The 18526-nt window shown below is 44.2% G+C and overlaps 2 protein-coding genes across 4 annotated transcripts in view; one reads left to right on the top strand and one right to left on the bottom strand.

Annotated features, from left to right (window-relative positions):
* Positions 1–666, top strand: part of LOC135919691 (uncharacterized) — a 34546-nt gene extending 33880 nt beyond the window's left edge. For both annotated transcript variants that reach the window (XM_065453541.1, XM_065453540.1), the window contains exon 8: positions 531–666. In XM_065453541.1, coding sequence (XP_065309613.1) covers positions 531–545 — 15 coding nt within the window. In that variant the 3' untranslated portion in view covers positions 546–666. The remainder of the gene's footprint in view (positions 1–530) is intronic.
* Positions 667–2345: 1679 nt separating this feature from the next.
* On the bottom strand, positions 2346–18161 carry LOC135919690 (retinol dehydrogenase 7-like). Of its 2 annotated transcripts, XM_065453539.1 has the most exons (5): positions 17797–18161; positions 15629–15835; positions 12479–12661; positions 10883–11015; positions 2346–3030 (listed from the first exon to the last, which is right to left on the bottom strand). In XM_065453539.1, the coding sequence occupies exons 1-5, from the start codon at positions 17999–18001 to the stop codon at positions 2673–2675; spliced, it is 1086 nt and encodes a 361-aa protein (XP_065309611.1). In that variant the 5' UTR covers positions 18002–18161; the 3' UTR covers positions 2346–2672. The 2 variants fall into 2 exon arrangements, with proteins under 2 accessions (XP_065309611.1, XP_070383376.1); XM_070527275.1 differs by lacking the exon at positions 10883–11015 and having other exon boundaries at positions 2346–3025.
* Positions 18162–18526: the final 365 nt, after the last annotated feature.

Here is an 18526-nt window from a genome sequence, read left to right as displayed (position 1 = left end):
ATGGCATGAGCAAAGGTGGTAGCGACACCTTGTGGAGCCTTGGCCAACTACGATGCGTTTAGAAAAACTTTCGTCTCACGGTAAGATTTTTCACTACAGGCTAAAACTCGCTGTTGCTGTTCGCCCTGTCATTTAGATAAGCAGTTACATTATACCGAATGTGTGAAGGATGAAGTGACATGAGTATTGCACTGTGTAATGGAACGCCACCGTTGAGAGTAATTAAAAAAAATAACACCGGACTGGTACCAATGAAAAGTACCCATTGCTAATTTTACGAAGGAGTTGGGAGAGTAATGCTGCAAATTTTTTTTTTTAGACTAAAGGATTGTTGCCATTTATGCAGTGAATTGCCTTAGAGATGAAATATAACAATATATGCAAGGCGCATGATATGGTGCGGGACAGTTGTATGTTCGACGTGGGATTTGTGTATATATGGACTCGGAATCAGACAAAGCTGTTGTTTTTGCAGTGTAAGCTAAAGTAATGTTCCATTTTGTGCTCTTGCTTCACGTTCCTATTTGCAGGAGTCATACTGTTGAAGCAATCCTAATGCATATTCCAGAATTTCTCAATAGCCAAGAGCAGCTGTCACAGGGTTTCTTCAAGATGTAGTGTGTTGTGCAATAAAAGTAGGATGCTTTTCAGGTTCCACAAAGTCAATTGTTTGTTTGGTCGTGCCTTTTATTCTTTGAGTTACTATTTTATGCAGACCGCAACAACGACTTCACGTCCTTAGTGCACACTGGTAATCTAAATATAAACGCCTCGTCAGCGTCTGTCTTTTCTAACAAAAACGTACAACCTAAATTTTCTACAAGCTTTCATTGCTTATTGACTGGTGCAGCAACGGAATCACTTCGTGGATTCTCATAGACACACTTTCCGGTCCTGAACGCTTATATTGCCAAAATGCTAGCATGGGCTCGATGACTATACATCGAAAGATACGTTCGCAGATTACGCGGTAAGGAATGGATTGCAAGTAAAGAAGAGTAAAACTTATTTTGCGAACGCAGCAATATGAATTACGATAATGCTCTTTGCGGGGTCAGTTGGAAGGCTAGGTATTCCAAAGAGCACGAACCAGGAGAAACAAGAAGTCAACCAAGAAAAGTCCGAAGGGTGAAACAAGAAACGACTACTTTTTACTCTTTGCTGGCGCCACTTTATTTAGAATCTAGAGCCTTTGAAGGCAGCGATCACAGGTTCGTAAGGTCAATTCAGCATCATGATAATCAGTCTAGGAAAAACATCCTAAGCTGCTGGCTATCAAAAAGAAAGGCTGAGATATCAAGGCTAGTGATAGCGAACAAATTTAAAGGTTTACTACAGAAGGAGGGGCATGGAATGGTGAGAATGGATGAGACGTTAACTAAGATACCTCTATAGGCCGAAACTGTAGTCAGTATCTGAGGCAACAAAACAAGGAACTGGCAAGTCCGCCATAGTAACAAGAGAAGTCAAAATTGTCAGTTTCTCCTTAAGGACGAATCACTGACTGCAATAGCAAGGTCCCGCGGGGCGCTTCAGCTGATTGGACAATGTTCTAAGCATACGTAGGGCGCTCTAAGGCGGACGGTTAATCGCGGGTGCGTCATGATTTCAGGCCCACCTAAAAGCTTTACCACACCGTGCAGGGCCTGTAATGAAATCGCACAGGCGCCACTACGCAGTCCCTGCATGGCCAAGCCAGTCAAATTACATCACTTTCTGTCTTGAGTGCTGATATTGGTTTGCTCTTTTCATATTTAACCATGTGGGAAGAATTAAGATGAAATGGAATCACTGTGAATGTTATATTTCATGACACTTATTTGCGGACGGCCGTTCTGAAATTTCTGGGAAAGAACTTCGTCATGAACGTGGGAGCTGCTATGATCAGCTTTAGTCATTGAATGGCGCAGTAATACTGGGTGTCCACATGAAACATTCCCAATTTCAAAATTAAATAAAAACTATGGTGTGTGGAAGACCGTGGTTTGTGGCATGTGAATCACTTCAAAAAGATTTCGTTGATGTTTTTTTCTAAACAATTACTCTGGTTTTCTTTAAGGTTCTGAATAACTATCAAAATTACGAGACCTCAAGGGAGAGGTTTCGCAATTGTGTGGTGTGGTATGTAGAAACGAAGTCATCCATTGCTGTATGGTGGTTTCCGTAAAAATTCACATAATATATATATCAAAACGTTTATTTAAAAGAAAAAAATGCAAAAATGTCGTTAGCTCAATTAAAGTTCTGACGTGAATTTCCACTGAAGCCACCATGTGCGAATAACTTTTAAGTTCTATGGTTTTTTTTGGGGGGGGGGGATAAAGCACAAAATTCAAGAAATGGCGTGACCGTTTACTACCTTTTTTTGTTGCGAGATCTAAAAACATTTTTTTTCGCAAAGTACAATTCAAGTCATGAAACATACACGAGAGTTCTGAGGTGTGCTGTTTGTTTTTGTTTAACATGGCAAGGAGAGTCGACAACTGCACAACGCATGCGTTTGTATTTTTCTTGTGTCGATGTGTATACTCTGTTTGCCAAGCTTATCGAGAAATATTACGTGAGGATAAGCTAAATGCTTATATTCAGTGTCCCTTAAAAAGAGTATACGTTAGCCTACTGCTGAGATCGAACCTTCGGCGATGGTACTTCGCTTCGCTCATGTACTACGCTCATAGTTTAAAGCGTCCAGCATTCTTCCACTTCCTCCTGAGCTGGACTTGCCGCGTAATGTGGACGATGACGTCTGCTGCTTCGCTGGGCAGCGAGGACATGCAGGACACGTAGAGTCGACCGAGGCTCCAGGGGGACCGGTACCGAGCCTTTGGGTAAGTCTCCCTGACGGCTTTCTCGATGAGGTCGACGGCTTCCTCGAGGTCTTCCCTGACGCCAGCGTCAAATATGCCCCCTGTAGTCCCGGTCCACTGTTCGACCTCCTCAAGGCTGTAGTCGGCGACGACCTCTGCTGGCTGCTTCTCGAACTCCCGCATGATGGCGTTCGTTGTAGAGATCATTGTGAACATTGCTGTCCTTTTGAGAAGACAAAAGCGAGATGCGTAAGTGACTTAACAGTAGGTAAAGAAGGGGAATGCGGGAGATGGAAATTCAAGACGATGAGCAAGACGTGAACAAGGTGAACGCTGGAGCCAACGTTTCGACAAGTGGACTTGTCTTCTTCAAGCCTTCAAGGCGACAAGTGGCTTGAAGAAGACAAGTCTACTTGTCGAAACGTTGGCTCCTGCGTTCACCTTGTTCACGTTTTGCTCATCGTCAGGGTAAAACTTAACTAGACTGAATATAAGTGTTACATGGGAATGTTCACAAGGGCCGACATGAAAGACGCCTAAGTGTCCCATATACCGTGTGAATTGACACGTTGCAGTCTTTTCCAATAGATCATGAGCAAAGATTATTCTAAGGTCCTACAACTACGCCCTCTTTTGCTAGATCTTTGCTAGGTCTCGAAATACCGTGCCTTTCACCGCTGACATTATCGTGGCTTTGTGAGGAAGTGCAATACCTGCAGACTTCGTGTAGCAACAAAGCTGCGATTGATAGCATTGCTATCAAATACATAGATATTGGAAGTCTGCTCGTTGTGCTCGTAAAATGCAGTCTCAGGGATAGCCGTAATAGAGCCCGCCAATGATTCCATTATGACGCATCCACCTTCCGGGTGTCACAGCCAATACTTCATAAGGTTGATACGGGTATATGTAGGCATAGGGCGCTTTGACACGTGTCATTTTTCTTGCATGATTTAAACGCTTTAGAATTTTATTAAAGTTAAGAAAATGCCAAGTTCAGAATTCTGTGCCTGTTATCTTAGTGTTAACGCCGCCGACAAAGCACTTCCTGGTTTACAAGTATGTTGAAATTTAGATATGTTTAGGCATGTTAAAAAACGAAGACGGCAGTTAGGGAGGTAATTAAGTGTGGACTAACATGAATAGCAGTTCCAGATTTAGCGAGATTATGCGCCATAACAAGATATCTGCATAGAGCATATGACCAATGAATACCCTTTTTTTTAAAAAATAGAACACATGTGATACTTTCTGGCTATTACATGCTATAGCTCGTATCAAAGCTAAAATTATGAGTTGCGTATGCAATGTAAGTCAGTGAGTGCCAAGTGAAGGAAAATGCGGTTCAAGAGTCACGGAAGAGATTGGTGGAGTGATGAGCTACTCGAATTCGCAGGCATCGAATAGAGAGAAGAGAGGTATTGTCATTAATGAAAGATGAAGATGTTTGTATGTCACACGGCTTGGTATTCTACTCTAGATTCATCATATACACAGTGGTCTTACGAACATACAGAAGGACACATAGGTTTACAAACATGCGCACATGCGCACGCATGCCCAACTTGCTCGTTTTGGTGCGATCGAAGGGTGTTGGTGGAGCAAAGCTAGCCTGGTAGCTGGATATCACTGGGAAAGGGTGTCGCTTATCAGTGGGGATAAGGATGATAATGATGATGATGATGATGATGATGATGATGATGGATTTAGGACGATCTTCGCACTAACATTTCTAGCAATCGCGGAGATTGTGTAAGGGCCCGTACATGGTCGCTCCGCCCGTCCGTTCCGCCCTCGCCCGGCCGCGTGCGGAAGCCCGAAAGGCGGAAGGTGTCGCAAAATTCGATGCACGCTCAATCCGCACGACCGGAACGCACGCGCACTCCTATTGGGCGACGCGGCCTGTTCACAGCTGGCAACCGTTCGGCGGAGCAAAGGTGTTCAAGGTTGGCAACGACCTTTGACAGCAGACGACACTGGCATATTTTTGCAGATCTGATTTCAAGTTTCCGCGTTCCGGTGAAAATGCGACTCTAGGCTGCCACATTGTGTTCTTCAGCCGTATGTGTTGCATTGGCACCGTCATCCTTCTTCGAAACATTGCACAGTCGTCTTATCTGCGCCACCTTTTACAGATGTATTGCAATCGCATCACGTCGCAGCACGCGACGTATTCTCGGATGATTACTTTCAGTGCACGCTGCCTTGGCTGGTTGAACAAAACCTCTCTAATTATCCAACGTGATGCGTTCTACGTCACGCGAAACTGATAGTGTCGCCGGAAGCGCGGTGGCGCGGTTTCTGTAGTGCTAGTGACAGCTTGCAAGAATACGGAACACACGCACATCTGTCGCGGAATGCATTTGCGTAGGTCGCCAAGACGCACCTTTTTACCACTGAGCACGCGTGTGAGGCTCCGAGTACAGCTTGCTGACACGCTTGCTCGTGCTTTTTTTTTTCACTCTGCCAATTTTAAGAGAGTGCTTAAAGCAGTTGGATTCATGGAATGCCTTTTCCTTAAATTATTTGCTCAGCGATGACTGAAGTTCTCACCGCGTGCAAAAAAAAAAGTTATGCATAAGTGGTTAACTTCATGCAGCAAGGAATTGAAGGCTAAGCAGTGAATCTACAATTCATTATGACTGGCTTAAAGCAATACGTGTGTATAGCGGTGACCTTATGCAGATATCTGCATACTCATGAGATATGTTTCCAAGGGGAGTACTTATTTGAAAGCATATAATTTACATTGCTGATAGGAAAACTTATTTTGAGTGAAATCAAACAATTGCATTCTTTCTTGCCAGCCTGGCTACCCAATATGTTGCCAGCTTACTACTTAACATACCTAATTTAACATTTCAACAATGTACAAACATTACCAAAGCACACAAAATTAAGCAGTACCTTGACAGGCATGCTCCCTCTCTCACCCATGGCACCAAACAAGGATGTTCGACTTGAGATTCTTTGATACTGTCGGCATCATACATGCGTGTTCTATTTTGATTACTCTACTTATAAAAATTAAGCTCTAATCAGATTATATGAGTTAGTTGGGCATGAGCTGCATGTTGTTTATGTATTTATGTAGTAACAACCTTGCTAGCTCATGCACAGCCATATTTTAGGAAAATGAAAAATGCATAGCATAACATAAACAGCTGGCTAGTGCCTGTATTTATTTGAGAGCAAACCGACATTATCAAGTGTAGCTTAGCAGTGAGCTCAGTGACCTCTTGTGGTGTGAAAAGGTTGATGTAGTTAGTAGTTTTGTGTTTGTTTTTCTTACTTAGTTGCTGTTTTAACATGCACATGACAATCAAATGAAAGTGCGTAGGGCAGAAGACAGGGCCACACAAAAAGCGAGGAAACATTCATTGTCATTTCTTTATTTCCATAACAAACCAGCGAATAGTTCCTTAGGTTCAGTTTTGTGAATAATGCACAAGGTGTTCTGCGTAAAACTGAAAGATTGTAGTGCTCTATTACCTATACACTATTTGGGTAGCCAAATGAACGATACTCCCATTAGCACTGTGAGAGCACAGAAATTTGCAGTCAAGAGGCCGCAGTGGCTCAGCCTTTGTGCCAAATGTAAAATTGTTCCAAAAGAAAACATGCATACTGGTGAATTGGGTATGCATTCACATCTGCTATTCAAATCCACACATCACAAGTAATCTTTCATTCCTTGGCACATTTCTCACCATTGTACAGACTTTGTTTCAGCGCTCTGTGTGTGCAGTAATATAACTTGGTAAATCAAAGCTGCGGTTATTCAGTACACTGAAAGCAACTTTGCGTGTGGGTTAGATAAAATAATGCTCCTACATATGGGTCAGCTTAGTATTATCAGCCGTTTTGTTTACTAGTTCACTGTTACGCCTGAATTATACGGTGCCACTGGACAATGCTGTATCCCTGCAGGCACGCTAGAACAGCTTGGATATGCACAAACAATCCTTTACATCGCACTTAAATTAAGGTGGTGTAGATTTGCTGTCACAATGTGCTTGTAAGCATAACTGCCGAGCATTCAAAAAAGTGTTTGAAATGTAAGGGTGGATGCTCAGGTTTGCAGGTGTGACATTTTACATTTATAGTGCAAGGACACACCGATGAACAGGAAGGATACCACACAAATCCTCGTGTTGTGACCTCGCAGTCACAATGCAAGTAGTTTTCAGTGGTGTTTAGCTATAAACATGTGAAGCAATCTGTAAATTCAAAACTGTATTAAGTAAACTGAGACACCATGAAAAGCAACATAACACTACGGTGTACACATTTTTGTCACATCAGCTCTTTGTGGTGCAGGTCAAATATGTATACAAGCTATTTGTAGGAAGTAGGAAGCCTATCCAATATAAACAAGAAACTTGCAGGCAAGGTAATCACAACAAACCAGCTGAGACGGTGGTACTATTCTACTTGTTTTCGTTTGTGATAGCACAAGTGTTCCCACTTGTGCTGCTGGATGGTTGCGACTGATATGCTCGCGAAGGTTTGGGTCATTCACATTTCAAGGGATGAGTAACTGTTACATACGTAAATCATCTTCCTCTGCATGCAGCCGCTGTGGCTGGCAGTCGATCCCGTAGCCACATGCTTAGCAGCCCAACACCACAACCACTAAGCAATCACGGCGGGTAACTGCTCCTCAGGTTGTGCAATCTGTGTGGCTGTATCAAAGCACTGATGTAACACGTGTTTCAGTGGGGTCCAACTACAGCACAGAAGTTGTGGTGCAGCTCTTCCTAATGGCAACATGTGTTGCAGCTGGGATACAAAGAGTTTAGCCTTTGTATCCGATGAGCATATGGTAAGTGGAAACTTTGTTTCCACTTCTAAAAATTTTTGAGTATGTTCTAAATGACATGAGCCAATGTTGTAATGCTATTTTAATTTTTATAATAGCTGTACACGTTTGTGTACATCAAGTACACCATGAAATAACAGTCATCGGGGTATGCTTGAAAGGCACCTTCAGCATCTGCACTTCAAACCGCAGCTATGTCGTAGCCATTGTAGGTGAAACAGCAGTATTCAACGCGAAATTGACCGCCACTTTAGCAGTTTGCATGCAAACACACATTCATGTGGTGGCATTGTTTATTTTGGTTACCTGGCCCAGGCAAGTAATGTGAATAAGAGAACAATTATGAAACATCATTAGCTTAGTGAGGCCCAAAATACTAATTCGGGTAACTATTAATAGCAGTAGTCGAGGGCACGCTTGAAAGGCACCATTAGCAGTCTGCACGTCAAAGCGCAGTCAAGTCGTCGCCACTGTTGGTGAAACGGCAGCACTCAATGCGAAAATGACAGCCACTGTTGGCAGCTTGCATGCAAACACACATTCATGTGGTGGCATTGTATATTTTGGTTACCTGGCCAAGGCAAGTAATGCGAATAGGAGAACAATTATCAAACATCATTAGCTTAGTTAGGCCCAAAATATTCAGTCGGGTAACTATTCATAGCAGTAGTCGAGGGCACGCTTGAAAGGCACCATTAGCAGTCTGCACGTCAAAGCGCAGTCAAGTCGTCGCCACTGTTTGTGAAACGGCAGCACTCAATGAGAAAATGACAGCCACTGTTGGCAGCTTGCATGCAAACGCACATTCATGTGGTGGCATTGTTTATTTTGGTTACCTGGCCCAGGCAAGTAATGTGAATAGGAGAACAATTATCAAACATCATTAGCTTAGTTAGGCCCAGAATACTCAGTCGGGCAACTATTAATAGCAGTAGTCGAGGGCACGCTTGAAATGACCATTAGCAGTCTGAACGTCAAATCACAGTCATGTCGCAGCCATTGTTGTATTTGTTTATCTCACGGCAAGTAACACCAATGTAAGCACAATTATTCACCCTGAATAGCTTTGCTAGCATTGTTTGTACTAAAAAATTCTGAGTGAAGTTGAATGTGTTTTATTGAGGCAATTATTTAATTCACAAGCCATCGGCATAGTGATCGACGGCCAGGTTCAAACAATGACATTTGTGAAGTAATAAATGGTGAAAGTTGCAAAAGCTATCAGTGCATTGCTTTGCTGGGCTCCATTTACTGAAAAATGTCTTTGCAACGACAAAAGCATCAGACAGGAAATGACACCCCACTGCACAATGTTATTCGTGTTGAACTTTTTTGCCATCATATGTGATGGGCAGCGAAACCATCCGTTTACTAAGACTGATTGCGTGAAAAATGCAACAGCATAGCAAGGTGTAGTTTCACAATATGGCACCCTTTCATGTGCACTTCTGGCAAGCTGCCACATGCACTGATGCATAAACATGAACTGAGCTAAGAGGCTAAGTTGCTGTGCAACCCCCATGACGCTTTTAAGAAAATCTATCTCTAAACCTTTCTGTTTTCATAGGCGATGAAAATCTGTTTTGAGCAAGTTGGTTAATCACACTGCAGCAACAACACAAGAAGCAAGGACAGAAAACACAGCGAGTAGGCATACTGAGAAGACGAGGTAGACCAGTGAGAAAGGTTTTAACGAGATGGAAGAGGCCTGCCCTGCCGTGTACATGAGTTAGTGCTTTGAATGAGATTGGTTTATGAAAATGTCTAATGACTTTCCTGAAAGAAAACTAGCAAAAGCAAATGCTAATATAATATAAAAGGACAGAAATAATGGTAAGCGCAAGCACGCATGGAAACAGGCACGTATTCACACACAAATGCGATAACTAAGAAGAACTCCAACGTAAAGAAATCAGGGAAATAGAAAAAAAATTGACAAACGCAAGAAAACATACATTTACAAACAGACGCGGGTCGAGGTATTATAGGAGCGGGTTCACAAGCTGCTGTGCTTACCTTCTCATATGTTTTCTTTTTTAACCGTTCTCTTAATACTGTCTCGGGAAATTTTAATTGCATTCATGACATTAGTGTTCTCAGGCGCGTCCACATTTCACGACAGCGCTGAACGTCTTGACGTATGCAATTATAATGTTGTTCCCTAATTTCCCCCCACCGATAGAAGCATCTTTAACTGTGCAGTAACAACTTCTGAAACAAATGATGGATGTACGAAGCAGAAAAGGCCGGTGTGATAGGGCTTCTCTATCGGGCTACTACATAAGAAAACGCAATCGGCAACACTTATGCTCAGCTCACTTCTGAGCACACGAACATCGCGTAGTACGACCACTTCTACACCCAGTAACGCTGCAACACATCGCACAAATATATCATGATTTGTAGCTCGCAAACGCACTTCATAACGGCAAGAGCACAGCTCGAACGTCGCGGTCACCACGGCGCATCGCAGCCGGCAAAACGGCTCATACGCAGTACAGCACACGCAGAATGGCAGCGATAACTAGGCGATAAAAACTTATCGCTACTGATCGTATCGTTACTTTTGGTAAGTTGCGAAGGGCTGGCGTTCACCACACCGCGGCAACGATCGGCATACACAGAGCAGAAACCAAACGTGTACGCTGGGTGCGCAAATCGGACGCTACTTATTTCGCTACGCCTTGAAGATGTGTGCTGCTCAGAATACATGTGTATGTGATGGAGTTCTCGTCTGCGACGCACACGCGAAGCATGGCACAAGAAATCACGAAGTCGACGGCTTGAAATATTTCTTCCGACGCTCTCGTAAACACAACACACACTTCCTGCGCTCCGTCTGTTTCTGTTGGCGATCGCACGCACTGATGAGGTCTGGAAGCGTACACCGGCTTGCTTCTTCCGATGACTATCTCCGTGGGTGCCACATATCTCTGGTAAAAATCACAAAAAGGAGAAAAAAATAGACTGTTTCTGACGCGGCTGTAGCCTAGGCCTTGCGTCCCCGCTTCACTTCGCTTCGAGCACGCGCCATGTTTGCTGTGACGACAGCCGAACTATCCGCCTCGGACCAGCCAATGAGAGACGAGCAGGCGGCCGGACGGGAAACTTGCGTCCGCTCTTCGCTCGCCAGTAGAGAGCTATCCGCACGCGACCGGACGAGGGCGGAACGGACGTGCGGAGCGACCATGTACGGGCCCTAAGGGGGCTATTATGTTGAGCGCCAACAGGCGCCATAGAAAAAAGCCACAACCTGTAAGACGATGGCTCCACGGTGACGACGTCGATGCCCTTGCCGATGCACTCTCGGCGCAGAGCGTCCATCATGGACACCGTGGCGTGTTTTGTCATGCAGTAGGACGCCAGCATGGGCAGCGTGAAGTGACCTGGGAAGCCGAAGGAAGGCCGAATACATAAAATAGTGGGCGTAAGCAAATGGTGGTCTTTTCGGTTCGTCATTGCTGGGAAATCACAGCCGTGGTCTGCCTTTATTGCGTTGGTTGATGCCATCGAATTATGACGCAGTTGCCATTTCTGCCGCGCGTCCGTGCAGCCGAGGTGCAGTGCCGTGCTTCGTGACTTACGTTCTACACAATGCTGCTGTTTTGCGGAGCAGACGATGATTGCCAGTTTATGATTAAAACCGTTCTTTGCCAAAGTATTGCGTCTTTCGTTTGTCTCGAAAGTAGCCCTCGTTTATTTGTTTGTCATTAGAAACTGAGTTCAATTGCAGTTGTGAATGTGTGAGAGCTTTATGTTTGGCTTAGGATAAGAGGACGACCCCCTTTTTTGTCATTGAATGTGATACATCCTACTTCGTAGAGCAGCTACTTCAGTTATGTGTCAGTGGAATGAAAACCAGAATAATATTAGTTCGTGTTAGTAAATTAGCCTTCTACAAAAGAAAATAAGGCCAATTCACGCGATGTTGAAATTTTTGGTAAGCCAGAACAGATTCCAATATTAAAACAGGGGGCGATGCTGTCTTGAAGGAGCGGCAGCTTGCGGTAACTTTCTGGATTTTGAGAGCGTCCGCTTATGTTTAGGTAAATGTGCACTAGTGAAAAAACTGCACTCTCTCAAGAATCTTTCTCGAGTGTCCAACGGCATAATCTAGTGAATTCTGACTCGCGCTAAATACCCAGAATCCCCCCAAAAAGATCCTTCGAAATCAATGACGTCACACTAACTTACCACTGCTGAGGTATCCGTGTGATATTCAGAATCTGAGCTTTGGCGTTTGTTTTTCCCCAGCAATAGTCGACCTTTTTCCCGTCAAATAAATAAAAATTCCCAGTCGAGAGAATAGGTGATGTCCAGTTAAGCACGCAGACAGTGGCTTTTTGGAGTGACAGAGAGAAATCTTGAAGGTTATGCCATTGCAGATTGGATGCACTGGAAGCAATGTTAGAGCAGTAAACACGTCATAAGCGCCCTCGTTTTGCACTGAAAGTAGTTTAGTTTTTTTTTTCTTTTCATAATGTGGATAGCTGTCGACCTAGTTTCAGGGATGGTGCCTGGAATCCGTGAGAATGTGAAAAACACTTAATTATTTTATACGTCCAAGGCGACTGTTCTATTACATGCACTAATCGCAGTGTGGCCTTTGGCTTGAAGTGGGCCTTCTTGTCGCACACGCATACGAGATGTGGTAATCATGAAATGCTTCCCGAGAATCATAGCCCGCAATTATACACATGTTGAATTTTATGATGTGTAGACATTAGTGCCTCTAAATGGCACCGACTACTCCTTTTCGCTGAACAAAAGTCACAGGTATGAAAAAAAACGTAACCTCAAGATACACTCAGAATACAGTTGGATAATTAAGCCAACTGCGATGACTTACCCAGCGGACTAGCCACAGTGACGACCCTGCCTTTGCTTCTCTTCAAAAGGGGAAGGAAAGTTTTTGTGACGCGAAGGACTCCGAACACGTTAACATCGAAGACGTCGACGATGGTGTCCATCGACAGCCATTCCAGTAGGCCGCTCCTCAGGACTCCGGCGTTGGCCACAACCGACCACAGCTCTGAATCGACAAAGTTAAAGCGACAGAAACGGCTATCACAGTAGAAAACGTTTTCGGTCTCTCTGGCAGTTTTAGAGGCACATTCTAATGTCTTTGCATATTGAAAATGACACAGAAAGAAGCAGTTGCAATGTCTCGTGCAAAACGCAGGGCGTTTGGCTCGCTCTTTGGAAACAGTCACCGAAATTTTAATTGGTAGGAAAAAACGTGGGGGGGGGGGGTGGAATGTGGCAGAGAAATCTGTCAGAATGCACGTGCAGTTAAACAACTTCATTTCCTTTATACCTTATCTGTAAAAGCAAAAGCTCGTTCGTTTAGCCATTATCCCTCAACTTTGTAAAAACAAAGGGAAAAAAACTTGGGAAGCTTTTTATGGCGACTTATTTTTTGTGAAGACTAGTAATAAGTATAGAATGCTTGATCCGCACAATTAGTTCTATGTATGAAAGTCTCCGCAATAGCCACCAAGGTGCGTTTACAATATTTGTGCCAATTCAGAAAAAGCGTGCTCTATTTTTAGGTTTAGCGGCATTCGCTTTGTTCTAACGGCAGCAGTGCATGCAAGGTGTATTGTTTATTCCGGAAGTTGTATGGGCGGCACGTATGTGTGTCTTTGGGTTCGTGTATGTGGTTGTTCGCGTGTTTGTGTGCGAGCGCGTGTGTGCGCGTAATATATTTGCACTTGTGATTCCCTATCTTGCACTATCTAAGTTGCTTTCACGATATACCATGTGGTCCGCATAATCTGATCGTGTGAAAATTTGGAAGTGCCACGTAGCTGGTAAGAACCATAGCAATGTTTGCCTTCGCTCGGAACAAGTTGCACTGAATTTTGTGCTTCATTAATTACATAATTGTTAATTATTACTTAGGCAACTTCTCAAATAGTATATTCAGAGCAAAAGTGTCAATGAGAAAAATGTAGGCCGACCTGAAAACATATTTGGTCCAGCTTTCTGTTGCTTAGTAATTGCTACATAATTTTTTTCCAGGCATGGAAGCAAGCCAGCAAAATACAAGAAAACCGCCACACGACTAGTTCGCGACACCTTTTCAGGATGGTCTATAATTTTCTCATTGTCATGTTTGCTCTCAATTTCTTGTACGAAAGGTTGATTATAGAATAAGAATTATGCTTTTAGACGAGATATACAGGTACGTGGCACTTTCACATATTTAAATTTCGGCACAATTTAAGTGGGACATAAGGTATATGCCTGCTTCGCACATTCCGAGCATTTCCCACTGGGTACCCAAAGGACGTGTTCGTACGCTCTGAAGTACGCATGTTAGAACTGTTTTGCAGTGATCGTACGCGTCTGATATCAACTTCGCTTTATACGAGCGTTCATTCTACTTTCATGCACCTTTTAGTTCAACGGGACGTGTGACTGATTATCTTTATCTACCCTCATTTACTCTACTATAAAGGTAAAACGTTTGGTGCTAAGTAATTGTATTTTTTGCGGCTTACTTCGCACTGAAGTTAAAAAAAATCGCTCACATGTGGTCTTGAAAGGGAGAAACGAAAAGGGAAAAGCGGAGAGAACGCTACCAATGGTTGGGAGAGCAGAATGGCGAAGGCATAGCGCAAAAATTTCTACCTCTCACTGCTCTAATGCAAGCAACAACAGTCAGCATGCTCTGGCCTGCTATGCCACCTACGCAATTTCAGAGTACATCTGAGCACTTTACGAGCTTCATTCAAGTTGCCGGACCTAAACATAAGTTCGACATCCAAGAACGCTCAAGCTGTGAAAACATCGGTGAAGGCTTTTGTGGGTCGCTCTGGTTTTTCTGCAGTTTACCATCGGAAAAATGAAATAAGAAACTAACACCAATAGTGGAACACAAGATATGTTTAGCTATGCGTTCATTGTAACTATGATGCCTTCAACAATGATAGTTTTTTTCGAACGTCTCCTTGCCTCTGCCTGAAACTTTGGCCGAATCATGCCTTTGTGCCAGCTATATTTCACAAATCTCAATTCTTCTAACAGCTCATAGACGATTTCGAAAGACCTGCGAAGCTCATAGTAGTAGTACAAAGTAGTAGTACCGTAGCACATGAGAACATTGGAATTTTTCTGGAACAGGCCTTCGTACCGCAGTTGACTTAGTCTAATAATGACGATGGCGGTATATGGGAACGTTTGGATTGCCCTCAGTGCAACTCGCCATTCCATACTGCCGCATACATTTTGCCACAAAAACCTTTATGACGCGATACGCGCGGGACACTTGATCAGATTTATGTCACCGCCATATATGCGCTCGCAATTTTCGGGCGTTCGTGCATGCAGAATGCCGCAGCGGCATGCAGAAAGATGGGCCCGTCCTTCCAATGTGTATACGCGTGACAGTCGTTTATTTAGCACCTTTGCAAACTTTAGCTCATACCTGAAGGCAATATAGAACATTGCGACGCCCTTAATATGAGCAGGGGAGAGCAGGATCCTTGTTTAAAAATTCCGTGTGCATTCGAATTATTCCGTGTGTTTCCTGTATGATTCCTATGAGTGTATGTAGATTCTGCGTAGAGTATATGGAAGCATACGAAATTATTGGAAAGACATGCGGAACGTTTCAAAAGGGATAGCCGCCTTCTTCGATTTGAAGATCAGTGACCATGCTTCTTTCTATTAACACCGAGTTGCCTTTATATGGAAGAGACAGCTTCGTGTAATAAACCATTGCCTTCTAAGTTCGTTGATTCTCTATTTAGAGTGTCAACTAGTGGGAACTCATCGATAGTACGTGACATTTAGTGCAAGCATGTTTTCAAGCACCTCCTTTCCGACTTTATTTCAGCATGTCTAATGTTGAGTGTGAAGGTTGACGCTACTGTTTGAAACTTAGGTGCGCAACAGCCCAAGATCTGAGACACCTAGGGACCTTGGAAATTGGACCATCCCCATGCGTGCAAGTGATTGAGCTTCATCACTAGCGGAAGACTCAAGAACTCACCCCTGGCACCCAAGTGTTTCTTGACTGCGTGTAACGCGTCGTCCACCTGTTCTTGCTTTGTCACGTCAAGCTGCAGTACTTCGACGTTGGAGGAGGCCCTGAGCTGCTTGGCTCCGTCGCTCGTCGAGCTCAAGCAGCCGGCGAACACCAAAAACCCGTCACGTGACAACCTCTTCGTGAGTCGGTGTCCGAAGCCGGTATCGCAACCTGATGGCAAGGCGAGTTGAGTTTCACATTTATAAAGAAACCGCATGTTGTATAATATAAATTGAAGGAGACGCGCAGATTCTTTGTTGACTGCTTATGGCTTGACTTGGTCTTCAGCACGTAACACTGTGTCGTACGCCCACTGAGATGACAGCCCACACACACACACACACACATACATTCTAGCCGACGGCCCAAACTCGAAGTGAATCAAACTACCCGTCATGGGCTTAGAACTGAAGGAAGTTGGTTTAGTTTGACAACGCTCTGACGTAAAAGCCCTACATGAAAGAAGAAGGCGGTAACACAAGTTGACCGGACAAAGCGCGTGCTAGCTGTGTTTCTGCCTCATTTCTTCGTTTAGGGATGTAGGTCAGTGCATTCTTGAAAGAATTCAAAATGAACCAACTAACGCCATTTATTGCTCTTCTGCATGAATTTGGCCATCCACATCGTTTAAATGTTCCACTTAAGCTTGTATGTACTGCATAACATCACCGATTTGCACTACGTTACACGATGGCTTCAGTTTTAATGGGGCCTTGTATAATGTTTGCGGATTATTTGGTAAGGGTAAAAAGCATTTTGTTCGGTGGAAAACGATTAACGTTTCTTATTTAGAATGAAACTTGACCAAGTTGGAAGGGATTAGTGGCACTGTAATGAAGTGGTGTAAAGACGGGCATAAGAAAGCATTTGCATTTTCCTTGGCCCCATAACGTTTAAGTTAACCTATAATTGTAAATAATTATCCAAACACATATTGGTTACATGTTTACTAACGCTACTGAACATTTCGTTTCTTTGTTATTTCTGTCGTGCTTAGAAGTTACCTGGGGCGATGCAATTAATTTGAAAGGCTACCGCATCGGCCGAATGCCTTGTAATCTTCAGAGAGTAACCTATAAAGTTTCTCGCAATTCGTGGATCAGGGAGCCTATAGTATGGATTACAAGCTTTCTGGTTAATGTGCCGTATACGTCAAATGAAAGGACGAAAGTTCATCCTTGTGTTTTAAAAACAGGAAAACGGCAATTCGCGTACATGTACTGGCACTGTAACGCCCACCACATTTGACTTTATCATGTTCAATCGCTATGTAATGAACTTCTGTAGGCGCAATTCGTTTTTTTTTCTCAGTTCTGTCCTGTGGGGGGCAAGGAAAAAAAGCTTCGGACATTATGATGCGGGTAAAATTACCCGCTTGCGTTACAATTCGTCGCACTGAGTACTGCTGCACATGGCCCAGTATTCTTGAGAAGGCGCTACCACGCTTAACAAGATGTTGGACATGGTGTGTTCTGCTAGCGATGGTGAAATGCTTGTTTTGCCTTTCTTTTAGTGCTTGCAGCCAATTGCTAACTTGTTGATGTGCTTTGAACTGGTCAGTCAGTTCATTTTAAATACGTGACATGAATGACTGCATGTTAAATCGATTTTAACTTCTCTGTTCATAATGAGTATACGTTGACTCTACTTTGTACAAAACGCCACCCTACTGCACTGACTTCCCTTCGATGGAGTCTGCAGCCGTCTGGACATAACATTATCTAAAGTTGTCACATTCATGGCAGTCCATTTAATTTCAGACTTAGTGGGTTATAGGAGCGACGTCCTACACCTAATACGGGTCATGAAACTTATATAAAGAAAGCATATATAGACAGCGAATTGGCGCTGAGTGCTCCAATACACGTACGACGGTGGCACGTCATGTTGCAGTGCAATCAGTGCATGCAAGACATTGGCTTCCCCGTCACATCTGAGCATGCATACTATGTCGGCCGCCATGCATTGCAACTATTCAACTTAACTCGCCATGTATCAAATTTTCTGGATGGTCATGCCTTGCAGAAATAAATCCGACGAGCTGTGCTCACAGTGGCCCTCGAACATTCAAGTAAACCCAGTTTTACCTGGTCGGACGCACCACTGGCGCACGGAGCGCTGGATCTACTCACCGGTGATCACCACCGCCTTCCCGTCGCTGCTGACGCTGGTCACGAAGACGTACTTCCAGAAAAGATGCGACAGCACGTAGGACAGTGCCCCGATAAGCCACGCACAACCGAGGACAGTTCCGACAACGTGGAGTGGCACCAAGGCATCCCACAGTCTCCAGAACACCCAGAGGAACACCGAAAAGAGGACCCACGAAGTCCGCATGGTCCTCTGTTTGTGAACACGTTACCGCAATAAACGGGCTGTCCACCGTTCGGGCGAACCTTCCGAAGCCTCCTTAAGCGAGACACGTTCCTGAGCTTTCTTTTAACGCACGCGAAGAAGCGACCCTGGCGGCACTGGCCCCTATTTACTCTACGCAAACACTGATGCGCTTGACTCTGAGCGTCTTCTACAGTCAATGACGCCACTGAAGAGAAATTTTCTGCTCGTTTTGTTTCGTCTTGGTTCCGGCACGTCATTTCCACCGATGCGCGGAGTAGTCATCACCGAAGAACTGCGGTTGCGCCATTGGATAACGCAGGCCGCATTACCTTCGAGCATTAGCTATTGACTTCGGCACGGAATGGCAGCTCATCAACGAGACTCCCGAAACCGGTCTTCTGAGACGGGGCCTGTGTGGGTAACGCCACGCCTCCTTCCACACCATGCCGTCGTAGTACAGTATAACTCCTTGGGTAAGAAAGGCCCGCTGTGCAATCTTTGTACCTAACAAGCGTCAAGCACGCC

The sequence above is a fragment of the Dermacentor albipictus genome, chromosome 10 (genome assembly GCF_038994185.2).
Source record: "Dermacentor albipictus isolate Rhodes 1998 colony chromosome 10, USDA_Dalb.pri_finalv2, whole genome shotgun sequence".
NCBI classification, from domain to species: Eukaryota; Metazoa; Arthropoda; class Arachnida; order Ixodida; family Ixodidae; genus Dermacentor; species Dermacentor albipictus.
Note: the sequence above shows the minus strand (reverse complement) of the source record. Positions and strands in the feature narration are given on the sequence as shown.